The sequence below is a fragment of the Argopecten irradians genome, chromosome 16, assembly GCF_041381155.1.
Source record: "Argopecten irradians isolate NY chromosome 16, Ai_NY, whole genome shotgun sequence".
NCBI classification, from domain to species: domain Eukaryota; kingdom Metazoa; phylum Mollusca; class Bivalvia; order Pectinida; family Pectinidae; genus Argopecten; species Argopecten irradians.
This window is the reverse complement of record NC_091149.1, coordinates 9,034,150-9,060,227: the sequence shown is the minus strand read 5'-3', so window position 1 is coordinate 9,060,227 and position 26,078 is coordinate 9,034,150. Positions and strand designations below refer to the sequence as shown.

Here is a 26,078-nt window from a genome sequence, read left to right as displayed (position 1 = left end):
TATCTATCGCTGTGTTGTCTCAAAGCAACACTGAAGGTTATGTGGTTTGACATGATGTACAACTCTGCAAGCCTGTGATTGGTCAGTTTTTCTTTCTCTTGAATTGTCTTATAAATTACTATGAAATAGGCCAGGGATGGATATTGCGACAGTGATAGTATCCGTATAGCAGCGAAGATGATGTCAACTTAAGACATAAGTCTAGTACATGAATGTTCAGATACTTTTGATGCCATTTAATTTTCTATTTTTGTAGGCGGGGTAGGGATAAGGATATAATCAAAGATCTTTGCATCTTTTCAACAAATGAATGACGTCACCATAACAATGCCGTGATGACGTTAACAAAGGTGACGTCATGACGATAGTCCCTTCCATGAAAATTAATAGATATAAACTTTATGATATGACTCTACAAAGTATATCCTCTTCCCTACCACCCTCTTTAACACGCAGCCGATATGGATGGTAAAACATAAGTTATCCCTGATATCCTAGTTAAAAGTAGAGCGATTGTCTGTGTCCATATTTCGTTTTTTACTTGTTTTTTCCAATAGTAGATTTTTATTGTTTGTAAAAGAGATACAATCAACAGTCTAAATGAAAGGTTCCTCGTATTCGTACAAACTTTAATTACTCAACAAAAGTATGAATACTGTATCTTTTGTATGAATGGCTTTGCAATACCTCCCGATTTCAGGTACCATTTTCCCGGAGGGTGTCCATATTTCGCCATTTTGGTAAATTAATACGATTTAGATGTAGATATAAAATCATATCAAGTAAACTTATGTCCATGCACTGTCATTTGGTTACTAAATAGGCCACTCATTTAACATTGTGTTGAATCAGACACAATAAACAACATTAAAAAAAATATATCAAGTCAATCTCTTCGATATCCCTCCCCCAAGGAAGTTGTAGCCCTTTTAAAGAACCGTATTGGAAAAAAGGGCCTGACTACCAATGTAAAAATGAAATTTTATTGTTTGAATATTGTTATGAAGATTATTATTATTTCTTACTGATACTGTGCTGCTCAACTAATGTCGTAATTACCGGGTTATCACTTGTTATCATAAAAATTGCGAATGTGGACCCCGGTGAAATATGGACACCGGCTATACTTAAACGACGGTATGTTTTTAACACTGTGTAGCCTGCTATTTCCACAGGGATGATGTTTTCTCCATTTAATGGGACTTTGCTATGATCGCGAAAAGTTTACTCGCGAAATATTGAAAAATGTGTGATTTGCAGCAGGCAAAAAATAAAACCGTTTATATTTAATTTCATTGTTTTAAATTTCGTTCAAATCGCGAGGAATTTGACCCGACTCTATTGTATATTACGTTTGCATCATATTATACAGGATAGAACCATTAAAAGTAATTAGAAAACACATAGAAGAAAAAAATTATATATTCGGATACAATACTTAATGCACACTCAATAACATGGAGAAAACAAAGAGTCAAAACAATTGAAAATGACCACTGTTTGTTAACAAATATATTACAAAAAGACACTCATATTATAGTAGTAGAATAAATAGTATACAAACAAATTGACAAATGTATATGTATAAAATCATATAAAAGGATTATGAAAAATAACATAAACCACAGCATCTCAGTATTCATATTATGGTGGATATCGATAGAACACGGCCACAAAGGTACAAAAATATCGCAGAGAAATTCTTAACTTCCTCATTTTCGCACCTGATCTTTTTTATACACAAGTGCATGTATACGTATACAATGTACTAAATCAAATATCGTATGAAGAATAAAATCAATGGAAATTCAGAATATCTATTTATCATATTTTAAAAAAAAACATAACAAATTGTGCAAATGAAAAAAAATGTACTGTACTTTTGCTATTGCATTTATTTTTTTCTAAAGTTCAAGGAAAGTTTATCTAAAAGAGGTTGATTATCTGTTGATAAAAGAGGATTGTTACCACTTGACGGCTATCCATGAGTCAGATATCGGCGATAGTGACGGTCTAAAATACCTCTCGATAGTCGGATTTCTGATCCATAATGATGAACTTTTGTATTTATCAGAAGCATATTTCTTGTCTTAGCGTCAGTCATCGCGTTGATAATTACTTATGTAAACAGTGGATGGGGTGAAATAAAGGTGTTTGTCGTTGGATTCATCCAGATAATATTTATCAACATGCATAAAACACGAAACAACAACAAATGAGCTCGAAATAACCATTAATGTTTACCAAATATATCGTTATATACATTTTTTTCGTATTAATGTATTTTAATAGAGATATTTCTCTTCTCAAGTGATTCGTACCTAAGATAATCAAGTATTAGCAAATAATAATTATTTTCGAATCATTTACCTGTTTGATATTTTTAAAATTTGCTCTCAGTTGATCCATGCGAACATATGTACATGTAAAATGATCATATTTTCTATTAGTAAGCATATATATATATAATTGTAACGAATTATTTACCTGTATTTTGTTATTTTGATATTTTAGATTTACTATACCTATAGTGAAAAAGCCCTTGTGTATGAAGTTCAGTGTCCAGGTTGTTTTAAAAGCACGATCCATAGCTTAACGATATTAGATAAAGGGGGTCCCTGGACAACAGGCGGATCATGTAATGAATGGATGATGATATACATATACAACTCTACCGTGTATATGTCCAGAAAATTAAAGCATTAAAAAAACGGGATATCAGAGACAATTAGACCACCTCTATTTGGTTATATTATCTCGTTTATTATAACAATTTCGAAACACTTGAACATTCATTTGAATTTCTGAACAGAAATATGTTGAACAAGACATGACATTTTGTGGTGTTTTGATAACGTTTATTTTTCATATTGATAAAAATATGTCCTATTCAACTGTATGATTGTATGAATCCTGTCATCCTCAGAAACACAAACGATAGAGCGGTAACTCGTAGGTTTCCGACGATGGACTCTTGTGTACGACGACAGAGAACATTTCCATAGTTTTGATCACGTGACCTTGACATCTCAGAATGAGGCTTGTATATAATACACATCACGTGCTGTCCCTGCCGACTGTGACGTGTCCCATAGGAACAATTTATATCGACACCATTGACACTTAAAATATTGGGACATCTCAATCACAGATCCCCGAACGCGTAAAATTAGCGTTATCATTTATCACCCAGCTGGCGAAGGTTTTATATAAACTCACAGCAGCTGATTATGGGCCATTTGGACACCTTTTATGGTCATAACTAAGAACCAGTACCAACGACAGTAACATATTCCTAGTTTACAATGTTAAAAAGCCATTTATCACCAACACAAATACACTGCCCTTTATGTGCTGACGATGGCGCTAAAAGCGCCTGTGAAGTATGTACAAATTATGTCTGATAAATAGAAACAAAAACATTTTTATGACAAAAAAAAGATCAAGTTCTGCCTGAAATATCGCAATGTTTCAACATACAAATTTGCAAATCAAGACATAGATATTTTTACCGTTACGTATCACTAACATTAACTACAGGTGATGTCATTTACAAGTTTTTTGACATATTTTGCTGAAAAATTCCCGAAAAGTGCGATCACATTTCAATTTGTATCACATTTTTATTATTTTACGACACAATAGCGTGAAGGGTATGACAGTATTCCTAAAAATTAAATGTACAAAACATCACTGTTTTTATTTCTTTTACCATCTGTATAATTTGGTCCATCATAAAGGTAAAATGAAATATCGTCTATAGCTAACATAAACTTTTTGTAGCATATGTATGATATGACGAAATGGCTGGTTCATATGATAGTATATCAAGCTAAAGAATACGCATCTCAACCAAGATAAGTGTACATGAATGTGTACTCCGGCGGATCTTTTATCGTAGTTTCTATGACGCTGCAAAACTACAAGTTTTAAATGTAGCTACTACATTTTGTATAAATGCACCGCAATTAGCGAATATGTAAGAGAAAGGTACAAAGATACAATGTATGTTAATAATACATCATTTTGCATTGTGAGATGACCCCTCAAACCGTCGAAGTCGTACTCCGAGTCGGTGTCTCTGTCGATGTTAGAAATGTCTATTAGAAACAGCAGAACCATTGTATTCTATATATGACAATATTATATGATCGCCATTGTGGTACATAGGTTTGTATATATTTGTGCTTTCTGATGGAATGGTATTTTGATAAGATCTAAATCATGATTCGAAAATAGCTACCTACTTCTATGTACCTTAAGTACATTTATACTGCCGAAGACAAAATACTTCCGGTGACGTACGGGCTAGTCATGTAACTTCTTAAAATGCTTCGTATTTAGCTGAAAAAGTGCTACCATGTTAACTTACTGCGGCATATAATGACCACAGGCCTAAACTCTTTATAATTTCTCTTGAGACGCATTTGTAATCAGCTACCTTGATCAAATATAAAAACAATCTAGATAAATCAATCTCCTTATTTTTTTCGTTTTTTTTTCAAAATCATGACCGACGAATCTGAACATGGTGGGTTTTTTTCAAAGTCGTTGACAGGTAAATGGCATCAACAACCGGCTTAACTACTTTTCATTGGTTAATTCTATGACATTGGTTCCTTCTAATATGTAATTTATATTATTACCTTTTTTGCGAAATATTGTAGGAATATATATATTTTTGTCATGTAAATTGTGTATATATAGGATACCACGTTACATTCAAAAATGTTACCGTGAAACTGTTTTAACAAAATTGAGAGATCTAAGAAAGTCATTTCATCAATTTCACAAAAAAAAAAATGTTCCGCGGTTTGATGTCAATCAATTTTAAAAATCAAATTGGAGTTATCCGCTTTAATTAGTAATTATTTCTTTTACTGTACTGTGATCATTTCAATTTATATGTATATATAAATATATGTATTAATGAATGCAGAATATATTCATGTTTGCACTATAAAATATAAACTGGAGAGGACTTAGCCTGATGCCCGATCCTTTTGATGTATATAACGTCAATAAAATATTGTTGAAATTGAAAATATCAGATCAAATTATATAAAAAACCTGAATTCTTCAAATAATATATGTATCAGTCTAACTCATATGAGCATATGTAAATGTTTCAACTGAAGATACATGTAAAGAATCATAAAATATATAAAATGAAGGGTTTCACAAACAAAGACACACAAAACGGATATATCACAATCTTCCAAAATATACAGACCTTCCCATCCACAGTATTAGGCCAAAACATATTTTTGTTTAGGGTTACATTGGCAAAAAAATAAGGTCGGTCAGTCGGGAGGATTTTTTTTTTCTAAAACGATGACCGGAACCGGAGTCTGAGATCGAAATCACAAATTTTTGATATTGTTTTCGTAGAAAAGTGGGGAAAAATAGGGTCTGGGATAAAAAAATTAGGGTCGGTCGGGTAACGCTAAACAGACATATTTTTTGCCTTATAAGTGAATATGAAGGATTAGTAGACTCTTTCGCCCCCCCCCCCCCCCCCCCTGGGTGAGACAGGTCAATTTCAAACCAGGAGTTAGATCCTTAAGTTGTCAAACACTAGGCTTATCCGAGGGTTGAGATCTCCTGAGATGAGTGATTCTTTTTCTCCTGCCCTCTTTGAGCACGGGCAAAGATCGTGTGTAGCTTGTCATTACCCTAGGGGAAGATAGAACAATAGAACAATCTCACAACGCTAAAATTGCAGATATTCCTGTCCGGGGTATGGAAAGGGAATAGTCTACTCGAGGGTCACAAAACGTTGCAAAAACGAGGCTTTTAGACACACTTCGACATTTTATTGCAAATTTACAGCCATGATATTCTGTCATTTTGAAATATGTTCGAAGAGACCGTGACTGCGAGTCAATTATCCATAAATGAATATTGCATGATATCTTCAACGCAAATCCCATTATAGGAAAAGAAGCCATGTTTCTGAAAAATGATTAAAATTTTACAAAGCAAATTGTGATTCTGATGACGCTTTGACGTCATGTGGCTGTATTGCATGGGCAGCCATGTAATACACGCCCCTGGCGATATGAGTGTATTGCCAAAGACCAGCACATTTTACATATATAGATATGACAGAAGCTATATTCTTTCATACGGGTGTAATACCGACTGGTCTAGGGCAATACACTCATGCCGCCTGAGGCGGTATTGCATGGCTACCCATGCAATAAAGCCTCGTGACGTCACGGCGTCAGCAAAATTTCTATTTCCTTGGTAAAAGTGTAACATTTTTTTCACAAAGTTGACTGGTTTTACTATAAAAGATGCAAACAACGGAATTTTTGTTGAAAATATCACGTAATTTTTCATTTATGAAAATTGAATTTCAGTAGTAAATTTCTTCGATTTTATTTCAAAATGGCGGGATATTATAGATTTAAAATTGCAATAAAACGTCGAGGTATGAAAGAAAAATACTCTTTCATAAGTGGACATGAAGGATAGAGAAATTCTACCCTCAGGATCACAAAATGTTGCCAAAGCCCTCGGCAAGCCTCGGGTTTTACTACATTTTGTGACCTATCCCTATCCTTCCACATATGAAATAGTCTCATGCAATACACTCACGTTGCTTGGCTATCTATGCGATACAGCCTAGTGACGTCATAAATATAATTTACCTTTTTGGTACAATTTAAATTTTTATTATATCAAATTGGCGGATGATCATAATAATAAATTTACAATGATGCATCGAGGTATGAAAGAAAAATACTCCCGATGGTCACAAGCCTCGAGTTCTACATTTTATGGGGTAAACTATCAGTATCCGTCATAATCCATATATATTTATTTTTTTCATACTAATTCCAACTTTCTAATTTGCAGATTCTTTTTCGTCATAAACTGTGAAGAAAAAATCCGAGAATGGCACGAAAACCCGAATTAAACATGACGTCACAATAGAGACGTCAACGTTGCGTATTAATTTAGAAAAAAATAATCCTTTGGAAAATCAATAGAATTGTACGTTTAATCGTGTTTTGTGTTATCAGGTAGTCTGAAAAAAATATTTATAAGCATTAATGTCACTGTTTTTCAACTTCAACGGGCTATGAAATAAATTTTGTTTGCAAACTGTTGTGAGAATCCGCGTAGATGAATCACACAGTTTGCAAACAATTTTTTTTCATACCCAAATGAAATAAAAAAAAATAGTCATATATATAACATTATACTATTGAGGCCATTCATAACTGACCCAGGTCATTTATAGGACGTAAACAAGTAACTTAATAATATGTCCTTTCACTGCAGCAAGGTTCACAATTACACATCGAACCATCATAATGGCAAAGTAGGTGGAATAATCATTTTCATACATAACGTGATAACACTAAATGTGTAAATATCGGTCGCAAGGGTGACATGTTCTTAAATCAACTGTGAAGCGAGGTCTTGTCAGCGATTGGACGAGGTCTATCACATGTTTACATTAGTGTTTGCGGATTAGTAACACGGCAATAATAAACAATATTCAATTCACTTCGTGACCAATAAATTCCAACCCTGTCATTTACATTAAGGAAACATTGAAACATGGGATTGAGCATGCTAGAGATTTATAGCCAAACCAGTAGATCGTTACAAGAAGGGCTCACTCGAGGTTTAACACCACAGTTAAAACGTTCTCGTTATTGCGTCAAGTCACGCGAGAACTCACAACATCAAACGACTTAGATTTTTATTGGATGCTTATTCTTCCTGACGCTTATGTTGATTTTTTTTGTTCGTGCAAAGTGGAAACAATCTTATTTGCATTTGTATTTCAGTGGATCATATCCTATCAAACTAATAAGTTGTGTTAAGATTCAGAAGTTCCGCAAAGATCAAAAGATTTCGACACTCCTTTCAAATGAATAGCTTAATTTTCTGGGACGACAGAACGTTCAGGATTGGATTTTCTGACTAACAAAGACAGAGGCATGACCGATGTTCTTTGAGATATTCTTGTTAATTGGGAAATAAAACCTGTTTTATGACAGATTCTAAGAGTATCAAATTACTCTGATGCAATCTACCGAATTCATTCTCGACTGTTTTTTTTTATCAAACTTGGCTCAGTCAGTTCAACGGCACATTGAGACAAAGCACAACGCTTCGAATGTCACTTTGTAAATATCAATGCCATTTGAGTAAGAGTGTACTGGAAGAAGAAACACAAGGCTGTCTCACAAATAGGTTTTAATTGGCTATAATCTGTAATTAGTGATGGAAGGTTTTGATTGGGGGCGATTATTTTCTAAAAAAAATCAAAAAAACAAACGACCTAGACGGCACATTGATCCAATTACAGGTGGAGGATCAGGTAGATTTGTTTATTTGACATATTCTATGTGACAACCTGTCAGAAGTCATATTCTTTGACAGGACAGTGAACGTTCACAGTTGTCAAAAGGGGATTTTATATGCGATATTTTGAATATTTGAACATCCTAGTGAGATTTTTGACGTATGCAAATGTTTTCAATCTACTAGAGAAGCGTACTGGTGTTGGTTCATTGTCTTTGGCGGTACGTTTCAGTAAGACACCACTCACTATAAAACTTACAAGGCTTCCACTAGGACGAGAGGGTACAGCATATATTCAATATGCGCATCACAGGATCTCGGAAGGGTCAACCTTAAATGACCTAAGCTATCTTTATAGGACTTCAACATTAGGTATATTCCGTCTTGGCACATTAAAGAATTATCTCCCCTGCTGTTACGTCACTAATTTGTGAGCGCATTTCAAATCGTTTTCTCCAGAAAATATGGCATTACGCTCGTAAACACATGACGTCACAATCAATACCTACCCACAAGGGCAGATAACTCTGTAATATTCAAATACAAATTGCTTGTATTACGTTACCAGTTATCAAACTTACCTGGTGAAATAAACAAAGTTTGGTTTCTCGTTTATGGAATTTATTTTAGTATGACCAATGCAAGTGAAGTATTTATTAATAACTCATATATGCTTTATTACTTGACTATTTGGACGTAAATACTCCATAATGTTTTATGTAGAAATGTAAATAAATCGGTTAATTATCAGATACGCCATAGACCTGTCCGGACTATACATTATGAAATATAATCTGAAGATCTACTATTCTACTATTTCCTTCCCAGTACATTAATAACCATTTCAATCTCCATATATCTATTTCAGTTCTTAGTATTTCTGTTTCTATAACTGGGAGTATATTGATAGGTTCCATACAGCTACGTAAAAAAGACATTGTTATATTAGAATAAATGCAAGTCGCCATAATGGTAATGTCCCTAAGGGCCGATAACTCAGACGTCAAATAGTTTTACCTTACGATCATGAGAAATGACTTCTGGAACTCTTTTGTCCAGCTCCTGTATTCTAATTATCTCCCCCGGGAGATGGCGTTGTCAACAGACATACGCTAGTCACAAATCTCTCAGTTCTATGTATTTTGACATACGTTCCACATGAGTGAACGTTGCCAAAGATACGGATATTGTGTACTTCTATGTAACTTCAGTAGACGATGTAATAGAAAATGAGGAATAATTACAGTTTGGAACGCATAATGTACACGGATCAATTACTACTTTAATTACGACTCATAGCTATCTAAAAGCCCAAACATTACAAACATATCCTTTATATTTATTGTTTGTTAATACTTTCTTTAATTAAGAGGAAATTAATTTTACAAAAGAAAAGAATATATTTTCGTTATATTCAAACTGGTGCTAACAAGCTAGCACTGTGACTGATAAAAATCAGACAGATACATCTTTTGGGACTTTAAACTAAATTCTCAATCATATTAAAATATGTTTATTAACTAAAAGCTGTTAAAAAAAGTTTGCAACAGCACGTTTTAAAGAATATGTATTGGGGCCATGTCCTGTTTACCGTTGTATAAAACTCTCTACTTAAAATTAAAGTAGATATACGCATATTTTCATTCAGTAAGTATTTATATTTAGATAATCTGTCAATGCAATGTTGGTCCAATAAAATTATCTAAGTATTCAAGACATCAAAATAGAATATAAATAACCTACTATATGGTGGTTTAAAGGACGCAAAAACCAAAAACTAAAAACAAAATCCAGATGACCTATATATTCTATTAAGAATTTGATTTTTTTTTCTGTGACTGCAGTGTAGTTATGTAATAATTTGAGATTGTAGTTAAGATTCTAAAATCTTAAATTATTGTATAACTACAATGTAGTCACAGTAAAAATACAAATGGCTATGCATTGCAAGCTAGTTTACTGTTGTGTATTGTGTCTTTGTGATTTTCATAACTTTATACAAAATTTCAATTGAATGTTTTATAATGAAAAAGTTTATAAACTAAGTATATATACATATATTTGTATCTACGCCAATTTAATTTCTAATCCTCGTGAATAAAGTGTTAACTAGTATGATATCCACTAAACAAGAAGACATAACATCAATATATACATTCACTTGCCAATTCTGATATAATTGACGATTGACACTTTTTTGTCTGCTTGTTTGATTTATCAACGTCATATTAACAGATATGGTCATTAAAGGACGGCCTCCAATGTATGCGATGTGTACAGTATGTTGTGCGAGGTGCGTGTTTTGGGAGACTTCGGTATATTCATGTTGTGTCTTCTTGTATAGTGGAACTGTTGCCCTTTTTATAGTGCTATATCACTAAAGCATGTCGCCGAAGACACCATGCAACACACCCCATCCGGTCACATTATACTGACAACGGACTGTCCCACTCCCTGTAAGCAGGAGAATAAACTACCACTTTTATAGACTTTGGACAATTGACACACAAAACGTGACTATTATGACGTCACTAAAGTTTTCATGATCTAACTTAGACAATAAGAGTGTATAGATCCTCAAAATGATGTAATAATGTAATTATAAGTACAAAACTATAGACCATACACTTATAGACCATTATTCCATTGGAAGATAGTTTACGCTTAGATATACCGCAGTCTCCCAAAACACGCATCATACACTTCATAGCCACTACACACTGCATTCATGGAAAGGAGTCCTTACTTGATCCTTGAAGTTAATTAATCAAACAAACAAACAAGTACGCTGGCTGGTAAGCAGTCAATATTAGGAAGGTGAGGTGAATATATGTAACCCTCTATGGGTGTATTTCGTTCTGACTAGCCTACTTTAAACTACCTAAGAACACAGTCGTTATTCTTTCTGTAATGCAATTAGGTCATGATGAGAACAAATCAAATCCCATCCATGTACTAGATCTGTCAGAAAATGTAATTTAGAACATCTGTTCTTGAAAGAGTTGTTATATAATGTTAAACTTGGAAGTGAAATGTACTTTTGAAATCACAGAAAAGAAAAAAATACATACATACAACAGTAATATAAAGCTTACACCGAGATTCCTGTTAATCATCTAGTTACCATCAAATTCTCACTGGATTTCAAACTCTGTCTCAGACAGACTGGAAAATATGCCTGACATTTCAGTCTTTTCGATCATTCTTCCCTTCGAGATTAATTTGTCGCCTAACTGAGTGTTATGCTGTCAACAAACACACACGGCACTATCCACAAAACGACAAGCCCATTTCGTTTCCAGGGGAAAATTAAGATCGTACATTTGAAATGGACATGATTTCTAATCATAATCATTCATGTACTAGGTGAATGACACCTGAAGGAGTGTTGTGTACATGTATGAATAAAGTGAACTTTGGAAGTAGACAACTCTTGATTTTACACTTCAAATGTATGTGTGCGTGAAGAGATTGAGGACAGAAGAGGGATTTCAACAGGATGGAAATAGTAACTTACACGTCGTTTTCTTTTCTTACTCTCTTTCACTGAAATATTTTGAAATACCAAGTAACTAATGAAGCAGAAAAGCATGATGATTATGAAAAGAATTTTCACATGTTTCACAAAATGTACACATCTAGAATATTTGCCTTTTCGCCATTTTAAAATTGAATTAAGCAATATTTATTTTAGGTAAATCTGAATATATTGCAATTTTAGAAAGATACCTCAAGGTAAAAGACATTGTAAACTGACCATGGTCAACGAAAAAGCCCATGGGGCTGACTATATCGATTTAAATATTTACTACGTGGCTAAAAAGGTCAACATTCAATGTTGTACACGTAACAATGTTTAGTACGTTGTACACGTAACAATGTTTAGTACGTTGTACATGTAACACTGTTTAGTAAGTTGTACAATGTTTAGTACGTTGTACACGTAACAATGTTTAGTACGTTGTACATGTAACAATGTTTAGTACGTTGTACACATAACAATGTTTAGTACGTTGTACATGTAACAATGTTTAGTAAGTTGTACAATGTTTAGTACGTTGTACACGTAACAATGTTTAGTACTTTGTACACGTAACAATGTTTAGTACGATGTACATGTAACAATGTTTAGTAAGTTGTACAATATTAAGTACGTTGTACATGTAACAATGTTAAGTACGTTGTACACGTAACAATGTTTAGTACGTTATACATGTAACAATGTTTAGTACGTTGTACATGTAACATTGTTTAGAACGTTATACATGTAACAATGTTTAGTACGTTGTACATGTAACAATGTTTAGTACGTTATACATGTAACAATGTTTAGTACGTTGTACACGTAACAATGTTTAGTATGTTGTACATGTAACAATATTAAGTACGTTGTACACGTAACAATGTTTAGTACGTTGTACATGTAACAATGTTTAGTACGTTGTACATGTAACAATGTTTAGTACGTTATACATGTAACATTGTTTAGAACGTTGTACACGTAACAATGTTTAGTACGTTGTACACATAACAATGTTTAGTACGTTGTACATGTAACAATGTTTAGTAAGTTGTACAATGTTTAGTACGTTGTACACGTAACAATGTTTAGTACTTTGTACACGTAACAATGTTTAGTACGATGTACATGTAACAATGTTTAGTAAGTTGTACAATATTAAGTACGTTGCACATGTAACAATGTTAAGTACGTTGTACACGTAACAATGTTTAGTACGTTGTACATGTTACAATGTTTAGTACGTTATACATGTAACAATGTTTAGTACGTTGTACATGTAACATTGTTTAGAACGTTATACATGTAACAATGTTTAGTACGTTGTACATGTAACAATGTTTAGTACGTTATACATGTAACAATGTTTAGTACGTTGTACACGTAACAATGTTTAGTATGTTGTACATGTAACAATATTAAGTACGTTGTACACGTAACAATGTTTAGTACTTTGTACACGTAACAATGTTTAGTACGATGTACATGTAACAATGTTTAGTACGATGTACATGTAACAATGTTTAGTAAGTTGTACAATATTAAGTACGTTGCACATGTAACAATGTTAAGTACGTTGTACATGTAACAATGTTTAGTACGTTGTACATGTAACAATGTTTAGTACGTTATACATGTAACAATATTTAGTACGTTGTACATGTAACAATGTTTAGTACGTTGTAAACGTAACAATGTTTAGTATGTTGTACATGTAACAATGTTTAGTACGTTGTACAATATTAAGTACGTTGTACACGTAACAATGTTTAGTACGTTGTAAACGTAACAATGTTTAGTATGTTGTACATGTAACACTGTTTAGTAAGTTGTACAATATTAAGTACGTTGTACACGTAACAATGTTTAGTACATTGTACATACAACACTGTTTAGTATGTTGTACACGTAACAATGTTTAGTACATTGTACATACAACACTGTTTAGTATGTTGTACATGTAACAATATTTAGTACGTTGTACATGTAACACTGTTTAGTAAGTTGTACAATATTAAGTACGTTGCACATGTAACAATGTTTTGTACGATGTACATGTAACAATGTTTAGTACGATGTACATGTAACAATGTTTAGTACGATGTACACAATGTTTAGTACGAGGTACATGTAACAATGTTTATTACGATGTACACGTAACAATGTTTGATATCTAAACTGCAATTGTGAGTTCTATAAATATCTGTGGTGTTTTCATAACGTCCACTGGTAGAGTAGAGGAAAGCCATTCTAGATACCCCAGAGGTTCCTATCACTGACGTTATATCCATTCACTGTAAAGATAGAGGCAACAGAAGACACATAAAATTTGATACTTTAAAAAGCATGTAATCATTTTAGAAGGTGTACAGCTGGTCTACATTCATAGCCTGGTGCACTTTTATCACTTTCATAAAGATGTCAGACATTTTATCAAAATAAATCACACCAACAAACAGCTAATCAGAATCTTGAATGACCCTCTGAAAAATATCACAGAAATACTTTTTTTTCTTTGTAAACTGTTCTTGATTCCAACTGTTTTGCAATAGGACTACATCAGGGATATCCTATCATTGTTCTTGTGATATATATTGTATTTGTCTACTGCGGAATTGCTATAAAAGAATAGCGTCCATTCATAAAATTTCCATAAGTACAACCTGTTAGTAAAAATGATCTAAATAGTACACATACTGTAATCCAACTTTCTTTCGCGGCTATTACATTTCGCGATTTCCATTTCATAACAAGTTCGCGAAGATTAATATTCGCGGATTAGAAATTGAATGACAATTTCTACCTATAAAGACGATGTAGATATTTTTTCGCGGAAATAAACTTTCGTGAATTTACTTGGATCGCAAAATTCGCAAAAGTAAATCGTTAGTAAAAAGTTGGTTTTCAGTACTGTAAAACAACTGAGCATATTCCGATGCGATTAAATATCGTATATTTTTGCGGACGATTTAAATATTAATCGTCTAAAAATATTTCAATTATATATTTGATAAAAAGTTTTGAATATTAATCGCGAAGTTAAAGATGCTCCACCGCCGACAGAGCATAAATGATATTCATTATTTGAACGATAATTGGTGTTTAATCGTGTCTATGTATGTCTAATTAACACAAAAAAATAATATAAAATAGGTTATTTTCCCTTTGGTGCATGCGCATTCAGTACATCATTCTATATAGGATATAGTGCCATGGAATTTTTTCGGGATGCAAATAATCATTTTTCATATTTTTAACTTGAAGTAAATTTAGAAACTCAAACTTTTCAATGGTGGTAATGGTGTAAAGTAAGTAACTTTTGTAACTGAAGAAAAATACTAAATCGTCTGCTCCTGTTTTCGATAGTGAAACAATACCATTTGTCAGCGGTGGAGCATCTTTAAATAATCACAGACAAAATAAATTTAATAAAAACAAGAAAGAAATGTCCGGAAAACATGAATACATATAATATTCAAATGTTCGTTTAAGTTTCATCGTGACGGGACTGGCTTTTGCTTCCTAATAAACGGCAGAAAGTGCCAAATCATGGTTTCAATGGCCATTTAATGAAAGAAGACCCCTGTTAACTATTTCATACAAACGCAGTATGATGTTAAAATATTGGTCTAGACGTAAATAGTTTCTTTAATGGAATTGATAATTTATTGGTAAAATACCACATGCATGTGACTTTAATATAAAACACAAAAAAACGACTCTTGAGTAATGTCCTAAGCTTTATACAGTCTGGTCAACATAAGTTATATTTTAGACGGGAGTTAAAATAATCGACGAATATTGCCGAGCTTTTTTTATATTACACAAAATGCAACTAAAGGTGGTTTATTTAACGATGCAATATTGAAACGGGCGTTCTGATAAAGCAATAACGTATAAAATAATCCAACGTATTTTAGCGACGACTTCATTTTGCATCGATCTTTCTCTATTTAATTTAATGTAATATATTTAATTTTAGTTTTCGTGGTCTCAAAACAGTGCTTTATATTTGAAGAAACTATCACCAATGGCTCAGTTGTACAGTGATCTGCTACTCTATCTAAAAATCATTGCACTTTTAGAGTTCCTCACACAATCTGTATCATTGTTAATTTTAGATTTCTCATTTGCATTCAATAGCATGTATCTAAACTCTATGCACTCATAATTGTTATTAATCATACATTTTGGGGGGTTTAGCATACGCCCACGAGACAAGAAACATGTAATTACCATATTAGCTTAGCTTGATGGTTTGAGTTCGCGTTCAATCAAAATCTCGCGAGACGTATTCGCAGACATACAGTTTGCTGCTGTGACTGTTTCCCCGGGAGCTCGGCAATCACTGGGAAAGACAGAGGTTGGGCGTACTTGGTTGGAGAGATCACAACCGTCACAGCGATTAGGTCAGCACCTCGTCTGTTCCGAGGCGCACTATGTCGGAGCTCTCCGGCACACTCAGTGATTTTGACAGTGCTGTTATATAGGAAATATATAACAGTATAACCGATGGTTTTTAGCAAGATTGCATTTCTGGTTGTGTCACTCGTATAAATTGAATGAAAATACCAAATATTAAAACAGTACATTTGGAGTTAGGATCTGACAAATCCTGATGGTGACCTCTTAACTGATTGTATGAGCTTACTGACATACAATTTACTACGACGTCAAAACTTGCCTCTGGATACATATAGTAGGCAAACAATCATTCCATCTAACGTTATGGAAAAGACATAAACTGTAACTTTCAAATCCATGCCCGCTTTTGATTATGAAAATAACAGAGTACGCCAGTTTAAATTTCGCATAAGGTTAAACACATTAGTGAAAAAAATACAGGAAAATTTATCATGGCAATACAAAACTAAAATGTTCAAATATCGGCATATTGCACGGGTATTAGTTTCAGATTTTTTTTTTGGTATTCTGCTTGCTTATGTTTCCAGTCTGTGTAGAGATAAAACAAAAAATGTCCCGTATGAGAAAAACTGTGAATATTTGTATCCTCTGGTTGAAATATACGCGAAGGGTTTCAAAACATGTCTTGTGGACAACGATTAGTTTATTCTCGCCCGATTGATCCTCAGACTTAAAGATGCTCCACCACCGATAGAGAAAAATATGATACTCTTTATTCGTCTGCGGTGTAGCATCTTACTTAAACCGAATCAGCGACCATTTTGGATTCTGGAATGATGGCCATTTTAGAATTCAAATATATAGAATATATCGAACACTATCATAATGCTTAAACGTACTATATTTACAGATGTATGTACTGTTAAAATCGAGTTTAGTCAATAAATATATTTCTATCAAAATATCAAAGATATGTTTGAAAAATAAAAATCACTATAAAATATATCAATATATAGATAAAGCAAATAATGACTTTTCAAGTAAATCGTATTTAGTTACATAGTCAAAATATGAAAAATATTACACTAGTACATAAATAATGCATTAATATGGATTTAATTTTTTTTATTTCACCCATTCTAATGTGAAAGATGAACTATGTACATTTAAAACAATAATAATATATTCCTTAAATAAACAAAACACTTTAAATACCAATGTAAAATCTGTCAAAATAGTTGACAATGGATTCTTGAATAATTTGTCTTTTTTTGGTATGTTTCAGACATTTTGACATTGGAGCTCGAATCAATACATCTAAATCACCGACACCCATTCGAGATTAATAGAACATTTTGGACAAACCACTTGTTCATGTCACTAAGTGTGGACTCAAATACATGCTTTTACCACGTAATGTGACGCGCGTACAAGTAATGTGTGATGAAATTATATTCTAGTTTGACATCAAACATATTTCATTGAAAATTCAATGTAGTCAAAGAAATAGTAGATGTTCTTCCACAAATCGATTAGACTTCCTCTCAGTATAAATGTAATACCGAAACGTGAATAACAAAGGGAGGAGTGTCAATTTGGGGCACTCCAATTGCCATGACCAAAAAGCATTTTGTTACAGATACCTGCGTGTTAGGACATCGTGATATGACATATGATTAAGGTCAGGTCGGAGTCCCTTGTGAGTTATGGGGGTTAAACAGGGGGTCAATGTTCTGTTTAGTCCAGTTTTGCTAGACCTTTTGTTAGGATTTTCAAGATTTATTATGCAATGATAATGTTGAAAATAAAACATATTGAAAAACTATAACTTACTGTCAAAAATAGGGCACAGTGACCTATATTTTTTAATGTCAATAAAAGTTCATCTGGTGCCATACAACGTGTATATCGGAGGAAGATATCATATATTATACATGTATAACACTTTGTATATTGCATTGAGAACAATATTTGTATAATATAAACTTACGCAAAAAAGATATATTATTGATGGGATGGGAAGGTCGGCAGTGGGTGAGGTTGAGGTTTATCTATAGAAATTAAAACACCAATAAATATTTTGCTATGTTCATTAGTAGCATAAACTGGCTCAAATATTACTATTTTTTCTGCATTGAATCACATTTGAGAGATAGAGGATCTTACATGAGTGGCTATGTGATATGAAATACATCAAACGAGTTTAATAAATTTCATATCACATAGTCACGAGTGTAAAGTTATATTTATCACATATCTTTTGTCAATAGAAATATAAGCTCATCTCTATATAAAACAGTAGAAATCCGGCTCGGATGTGATGTTTCCGTCTGTTGAGACAATCATGGGACGTAATAATATAGATTATGACGTCAAAACTACATGTGACGTCATAATAGTGTAATTACACATGTGCCTTACGATATTTATGACATGATTTGTGTTTTAAAGTTTAAGAAATAAAGCTCCCCTTCAATTCAATACTTAAGGGGACGAATAAAATTCATTATTTGTTATATATTGTATAGGAAAATAAAAAGGGTAACAATTCCATTACACAAGAAGACACAACACGAATATACCGCAGTCTCCCAAAGCACGCACCTCGCAAACATGCACGCAACACACCGCATATATGGGAGGCCGTCCTTACATGACCCATGCTGCTAATAGGACGTTAATTAATCAAACAAGCAAAAAAATTATAAGTAGTCCACATAGATTCACAGTTTGCAAACGAAAATGCTTTCATACCCCGATGAAATTGAAAACCAGGGCCTAATTTCACGAACATTTTTTAACTTTAAGGAATCTTAACTTAAAATTATCCATAGGAAAGCATTATAGATTTTAAGGATATCTCCTTAACTTATTTTGTTCCTTAACTTTTGTAATGCTTTCCTCAATTTTTCATACAAACATAAACTTTCGGTCAAAACTCTGACAAGTTGATATTTGATTAATTTGTCAATTTTTGATGTATTTTCAGACATTTCGACCTTTTCGCCCGAATCAATACACCTAAGGCAATAGCACCCACGCGACATTGATCGAATATTTTGGACAAATCATTAATATATGTCAATAAGTGTTGACTCTAATACACGGAGAGAAAGTAGGCTTTTAACTCGAAATGTGACGAACATAAGGTGAATGTGTTATGATATTACACTCTAGTTTGACATCAAACATACTTTATTGAATATAAATAAAGGGATGGGAGACGAGTGACTACAAATCGTTCAGTCGTCCTTTCAGCGTGTATATAATACCGAACCGTTACATGAAGAACACGATTTGATAGAGGAAAATGTAATGTATGAAAAGGACGTGGAAAAGAGGAGAGAAGGGAGGGGATATTACCTTACTAAGAGGATTGCTTAGTGGGAGTTTACCGACCAGACGACTCCTAACTTCCTTAATATCTTCACTGGTGCCACGCCTATACAATGCATAACACATATTGGATTAATTCTTCCCGTTTAGTATTGAATTGACGTAAACCATCATTTACAGTTTCTTTCTTATTTCATTGTTTGACTTTTTTTTGATTGGCCGATACTTTTCTCAGAAGTATTCATCAAATATGATATCAACCCCAACGACGAAAGCACTCGAGGTTACTGGACTGAGTCCCCTTACTTTTTGACGTCATAGTCGCTTAGTCGTACACAAATATAACGTAAAGGGACTTTCCGAATTAAATGATGTCAGGATAACATATTGTGGTGTCATTATAGTCGGCAATATATGACGGAAGACAACAAGTTTACGGTGATGGACTCCGATAGAACGGAAAACGTACAAGAATGCCAGAACAACAGTTGATCCAGCGGTAAAACCTACCGATTCTACTAGGTGGAAACAAAAATAAGAAGATTTGCAAACTTATCACATTCCATAAAATGGATAATTACTCTTGGAAAAAGAACATTTCAAATATTTGTCAGATCATCTTCTCAGTTTTAGTATATTATCTTTGGAGGGGTCCTTTCAATGTCAAGTCGTAAAATGGTTATCGACCTGTTTACAGGTGGAATCAATGAGTTATTCACCCTCGAAAGTGATATACTTTCACATTCACTAGGTGAAAACTCACGGATCCACCTGAAATTAGGTCGATAAAATATCCTATGGTTAATAATTTAAACAATGGAGCTTTGGCAGTAAGTATGTTTCTATCAAAACGGTAGGTTATCTAGTTATTTGTTATTACTTGGAGATTGAACAGTGTTTTGACTGCGTTAAAGGTGGTACAGTATGAACTCAATTGGATACAGACATATTCTACGTGTAGCGATAACGCGCTACATTGAATATGTCTGTATCCAACCATTGCGTTCATACCACCTTCAACGCAATCACAAACCTGTTTAATATCTATATATATATACACACATCTGTTACCTGACTCTCTATATGAATGTAAGTAAAGTAATGTCGACTGTTTTCACATGAAGAACTTTTGCAAGCGCTTAATTGATTGGTGGCGTCAAAAACACCGGTTCGCCGGACCCAAATATTCTTTCGACAAATGTTTGTTTCGCCAGAAGCTGTAATTCGTTTAAGGTTGCGATTCAAGAAATAAAATAGTTGTTTCATGCCATATTAGGCAACTGTCAAAAACTATTTCCCCTCGCTGTTTGGACCAACCCTATAAACTCGGCCTCGGGAAACAGTTCACCAGGTTGATCCCAACACCTTGGGAAAATAGTTTTGACTCTTAATTGTCTGTTAAGATATGAAACAATTACATAATGTAAAAGGAACAAATGTTTCAATAAAAACTTTAATTGTAATTAAGCATTAGTTGCCATATTTTACCATGCATTGGTGCATGTGTAACAAACATTGGTTTAAATATTTTCTTAAGAATATATTTCAATATAGATAAATTTTCAGAAAATGCTATATTCTTCAGTGAATTATCCTACTGACGTGAAACCATGAAAACCGTAAAGTAATTCCTTGACCTTTTGAACTATGTTTGTGGTATTAGTACGCCAGAGCCTAACTGCCATTGTAAATACTGGAAATTATCATTCATTTGGGCTTAGTCGCAACAAATAAGTACTGTGCAGTGATAATGTAGATAGTTATCAATATTGATAAGGTTATTCATGTATCATGATAGTGTTTTATGTGTAAATGTTCAACTAAAAGATTAACGCAGAACAAATCATAATCGACATCAGAAGTGAATGAGGTATGACAATTACAATCAGTCCATTGAAAGTTTTTCCCACAAGCTTTGAAATTATTAGAGCCTTCACTTTCTAATGCAGATGAAATCCGTTAAACATCGTATATTCAGAGAAGATACTACTTCCACTGTGGGGATATGATACTCGTATTCAAACTTAATTTCCAGGAACCATTAAGTGTTTGTGACGGTTATGCCTAACTGAATGATATGACCTAAATTTTGATTTGTTATCGTGTGTGTGAGAATGGCGTGGAATGCTACTATACTGTCAGTGGTGGTGTCTGCAAAAAAGATAACAAATTCTGTTTTCAGTATGAGTTTACAAGACTTGATAGAGATGCAGTTAATGTGGACATGGAACGTTTTTCAGTTGGCATTCATAGCACTTATGAATGCAAAATGGACCGAGGCAAATTTAATGAAGAGCTAATTTGTCTCCGTTGGCATTAATGTAGGTTATAAATACCAACTGATAGACGTCCAATGCTTACAATTACATTTGGTTGTAATCTTATGGTGAAATCTCAGAGGATTTTGCATCTATAATAAATAAATATTTCGTTATCGTAAAGGATGGAATAGCTACATGTGTTTGAACAGCCATTTTCCGTGATCGCTGGAACGGCAATGGTGACGTTACTATGATAATGACGTCATGATAAGCGGCTGTGGTTCATAGTTTATATGAATGCAAACAGCGCTCGGTAACTTGGTATGGCTTCATAGCGGGACTGAAAAGAAAATGTAAATATAATGATATAAACCATTACAACAATTACCTTGTCTCTGATGTTTATTCATTAGGACAAACACAATGTAAATAAATTCGTCCAAGACAAAAGCCAATCATGATATTTAAGTCATTTGTCGTAGTGCCTAGTGCAGACGAAACCCGTTAAACATGGTATAGGTAGGGTAGATGTTACTACCACTATGGGTGTATGATACTCGTACCCAAACCAAATCACCAGGAACTAGCATTGTTATTGCTGACGCCGAGCCTGTGGTATAAAGGTCGCTGTCCCCGCTTATACCCGACGCTATTACCAGGCCGTTACGAACTAACTGTGTACTTACGTATTGGCCCTGGTGAACATGGATTGTCCACGAAAACTTATTAACGCCTACTTCCGGACAGATAATTCACCAGTTTGAGAATTGAAGTGTGAGCCGATGTTTGTGACGGTTTTGGCGAACTGAATGATATGACCTACAGCTGGATTTGTTATCGTTTGTGTGAGAATGGCGTGGAATGCTACTGTACTGTCAGTGGTGGTGTCTGCAAAAAATATATCAAAAACTTGAATTCCACCATGGGTCTACAGAAATGGGAATTCAGATCGTAAGGATAGATTAAAAAAGCTAAAGCGACATTAATTAATGTCGAATAAAGTACATGAAACAAATAATGTTGATAAAACTGACAATATATTAACTTTATTAACATTTTACAAAATGGTCAGATAAATTAAAAAAGGAATTCAATACGACTTTAAAAATATTATTGACTTACCGACACGTTTGTTTATCTTCTTGGCGCCATTTGTAATAAATATTTAAAAACATCACAATGCGAAGTTACAAGCACAGATTTATCAGTATCGCTGCATTGCGTAATTAATTTAACAACAATAATTATTTTACATTGTCACGTGCTTCGCAATGTCAACTTTTATCTTTTCATCGATTGAGATAAGAAACTATATCCACCGCTACCTCTATACAAATATCTCGATAGAAGAAAAATATGTAAAAGGAGTACATTGCTTTTTTTTCATTTAACAGGTTATACCATTGAAGACGGCTTCTGTGTATATTCCATGTATACGTGTATGGATGGAGGGGGCATTTGTGAATGAATGTACGTGAGCGTACGTACGTGTGCATATTAGACGTACACAATACCATAATAGCTGCCATAAAGTTCACGTACCTTTGGGTTGTGTTGTTATTCGGGATTCATCAATTCCTTCCGATTCTTCTTGACACAGTCTAGTGATTTCCTCATTATCAGCAGAAGGCTGATCCTGTTCTAGTGAGGTGATTTTGTCTTCGAGAGTCACAATTTTTTCTTTAAGTGAAACAGTTTTCTCTCGAAGAAATTTAACTTCCCCTTCGAGAGTAGACGATTTCTCTGCAAGTCGGATGTTTTCCTTTTGAAGTGCATCTGTATAACACAATACTAAGCATATGAAATTTTATATCGATAATAAAATGATTACTTTCTTATAGAAAAATTGTCAGCGAAAGTCTCTGCTCTCTTAGATAAAAATTAATTTTCATCAACCTGATTAAAGTACATATCATCATGTCATCACGTTCTGGTGACCATTGAAAATGGCAAATCACATTGTTACCTCCGGAAGCTGAAATTGAATTTTATTTGACGAAATAGTTTGAAAAAGCTGTCATAATAATTTTCGTATATATAGTCATCTCGAAAAAAGAAAATTACAAAGCTAATTATATATTTATACTTGGACGAAATGGTGTTTTCAATTGATGTAGAAAGTTACAAAAAATGCATTTGATCTGAAGTACAAGTGGTAGTAAGGTCATCCGAGCATGACCACCTATAAGATGTTTTCGGATGGTTATAAGGATCTGTATTTTAATTAGATTGATTTTTCCTCAGTAGATTCATAAAAAAGAAATTCAGTAAATTCCGATTGGAATTGAAACGTAAAGGTTTTAAAAATTCAAGTAAAAAATAGCTCTTTATGTTACCTATTTGAGCCTCGTGTTTTAGCAGGAGACGTTGGACCTGAAGCAACATTGGATCATTGGACCCATCTCCAAGCATAGAAGGACTGTCTAGACCTAACGACACATCCAGTATTAGGGCGCATACCGTAAAAACAAACCACCATGCCATGTTCACAAATATAGTCTGAAATGAATTCCTATAAAGATAATACATATATATTAGATAAGGTCTGACCTTAGTTTTATGTAGTCTTACATTCTGGATTATAAGGGGACGATAAAACGGCCATTCGTGACACAATACGTCTTTTTAAAATTAACGTCCTATTAACAGCCAGGGACATGAAAGAATGCTTACCCATGTATGCATTATGTTGCGTGTTTGAAGTGATTGGAATACGTTTTTGGAGACTGCGGTATATTTTTGTTGTCTTCTTGTAACAGAGGAACCATTGTCCTTATTACAGTGCTATCCCACTGTTGAACTTTCACAAACCATTTAAGGCATAAGGACAATCACAATTGTGAATTGTATATTCCCTACCCCAGGGGGCTATGGGAGGGGCAAAAAGGGGTCAAAATGACTAAAATTTGAAAAATCTTCTCAATTCGTAGATATGGTAGAATCAAACACTCTTCATAGATTGAAAGGTCTCATTGAAAGGCTCTCTACAAAAGATTGTGAATTTCATGGCACTGTGGTCTCAGATTTTCCCCTTGGAAGGGGATCAAATTTGCTAAAGTTTACAAAAAAAACACTTTTATGAACAATATTTGCTGAATTTTCATAGGAAATAAGTCAAACTTGGTTTGAATTATTAGGCCAGAGGAGCGGTGTCTAAAGGAGTCAAAATGGCTAAAATTAAAAAAAAGATATTCTGAATTTACAGATATGATGGAACAAATACTCTTTATGTTTTGGAAGGTCTTAAGGCCCTATACAATATTTTTTGTAAATGTCAAGAGCTTGATCGGGCAACATGTAGTGTTTATATGCCATAGACCTCTTGTTTAAAATCCCGATATAAATAAATCTAAAAAAAGGTGACTATTGTTTTGAAATAAATGCAAAAGAAATTTGCTACAAATATTGATAACTTTTATTTGAAAATCCCAAAACTTCTTTGATCTCGATTGAATCGAGACTTCAATGAGACTGAAACCTCAAGAGTTGTGAATCTTTAAGTGAATGTTTGTATGTTCTTACATCTTGCCGAGACACACCAAAGTAGAATATGGCTGTATGCAATTGTGTTCATAGCATCTTTTACGCAATCAAAACACTATCAACATAATATTTAAATAAATAAGTCTACTTTTACATGTTCGTCGTCAAATTTTAAACGGGATTGGTTGCTAAGTTGGGTAACTACGGTAGTCGGGATTGTCGAAGATTTAGTTCTGATTGTTCAGTGTTATATAACTGTAGTATTTCATAGGGATTTGAGAGAAATTTTGTATTCAACCTGTACTAATCTGCCTAGCGGATTCTCAAAAAAATTTGCAAACAATTATTTAATCTATTACTTTGTTTGCAATCTGTGTAAATCCACGTAGCGGATTCTCATAACAGTTTGCAATTAAATTTAGTTCATAACCCTATGAAGTTAAAAAATAGTTAAATCAATGCTTATAAGCAATTTCTTAAACTACTTGAAAACATAAAATACGTTTAAGCATACGATTCTATTGATTTTCCAATGGATTAATTTTCCGAATTCATTACCCAACGTCGACGTCTCTATTGTGACGTCATGATTACGTCGGATTTTCGCGCCATTCTCGGGATTTTTTTTCGTAGTATATGAAAGAAAATAAATAATCTGCAAATCAGAGAATTGGATTTAGTATGAAAACAAATATTATAAAGTTCATAATTTTGAAATATAACAATGACACCTTTCAATTATTTCTATTTTTCAATTTGAAAATTTGATAATATATCGATAACGT

General features: G+C 33.5%; 1 protein-coding gene across 1 annotated transcript; it reads right to left on the bottom strand.

The window, feature by feature from the left end:
- Positions 1 to 22,204: 22,204 nt before the first annotated feature.
- Positions 22,205 to 24,318, bottom strand: LOC138310568 (uncharacterized). Its single transcript, XM_069251838.1, has 4 exons — positions 24,147 to 24,318; positions 23,353 to 23,586; positions 22,933 to 22,962; positions 22,205 to 22,698 (listed from the first exon to the last, which is right to left on the bottom strand). The coding sequence occupies exons 1-4, from the start codon at positions 24,292 to 24,294 to the stop codon at positions 22,544 to 22,546; spliced, it is 567 nt and encodes a 188-aa protein (XP_069107939.1). The 5' UTR covers positions 24,295 to 24,318; the 3' UTR covers positions 22,205 to 22,543.
- Between the last annotated feature and the right edge of the window lie 1,760 nt (positions 24,319 to 26,078).

Coding starts and splice junctions, on each gene's coding strand:
- LOC138310568 (XM_069251838.1), bottom strand. CDS start 24,294: ATGGCATGGTGGTTTGTTTTTACGGTATGCGCCCTAATACTGGATGTG. Junction 22,963..23,352: donor AATAACAACACAACCCAAAG/GTACGTGAACTT, acceptor TATTTATTACAA/ATGGCGCCAAGAAGATAAAC. Junction 22,699..22,932: donor GAAGATAAACAAACGTGTCG/GTAAGTCAATAA, acceptor TATTTTTTGCAG/ACACCACCACTGACAGTACA.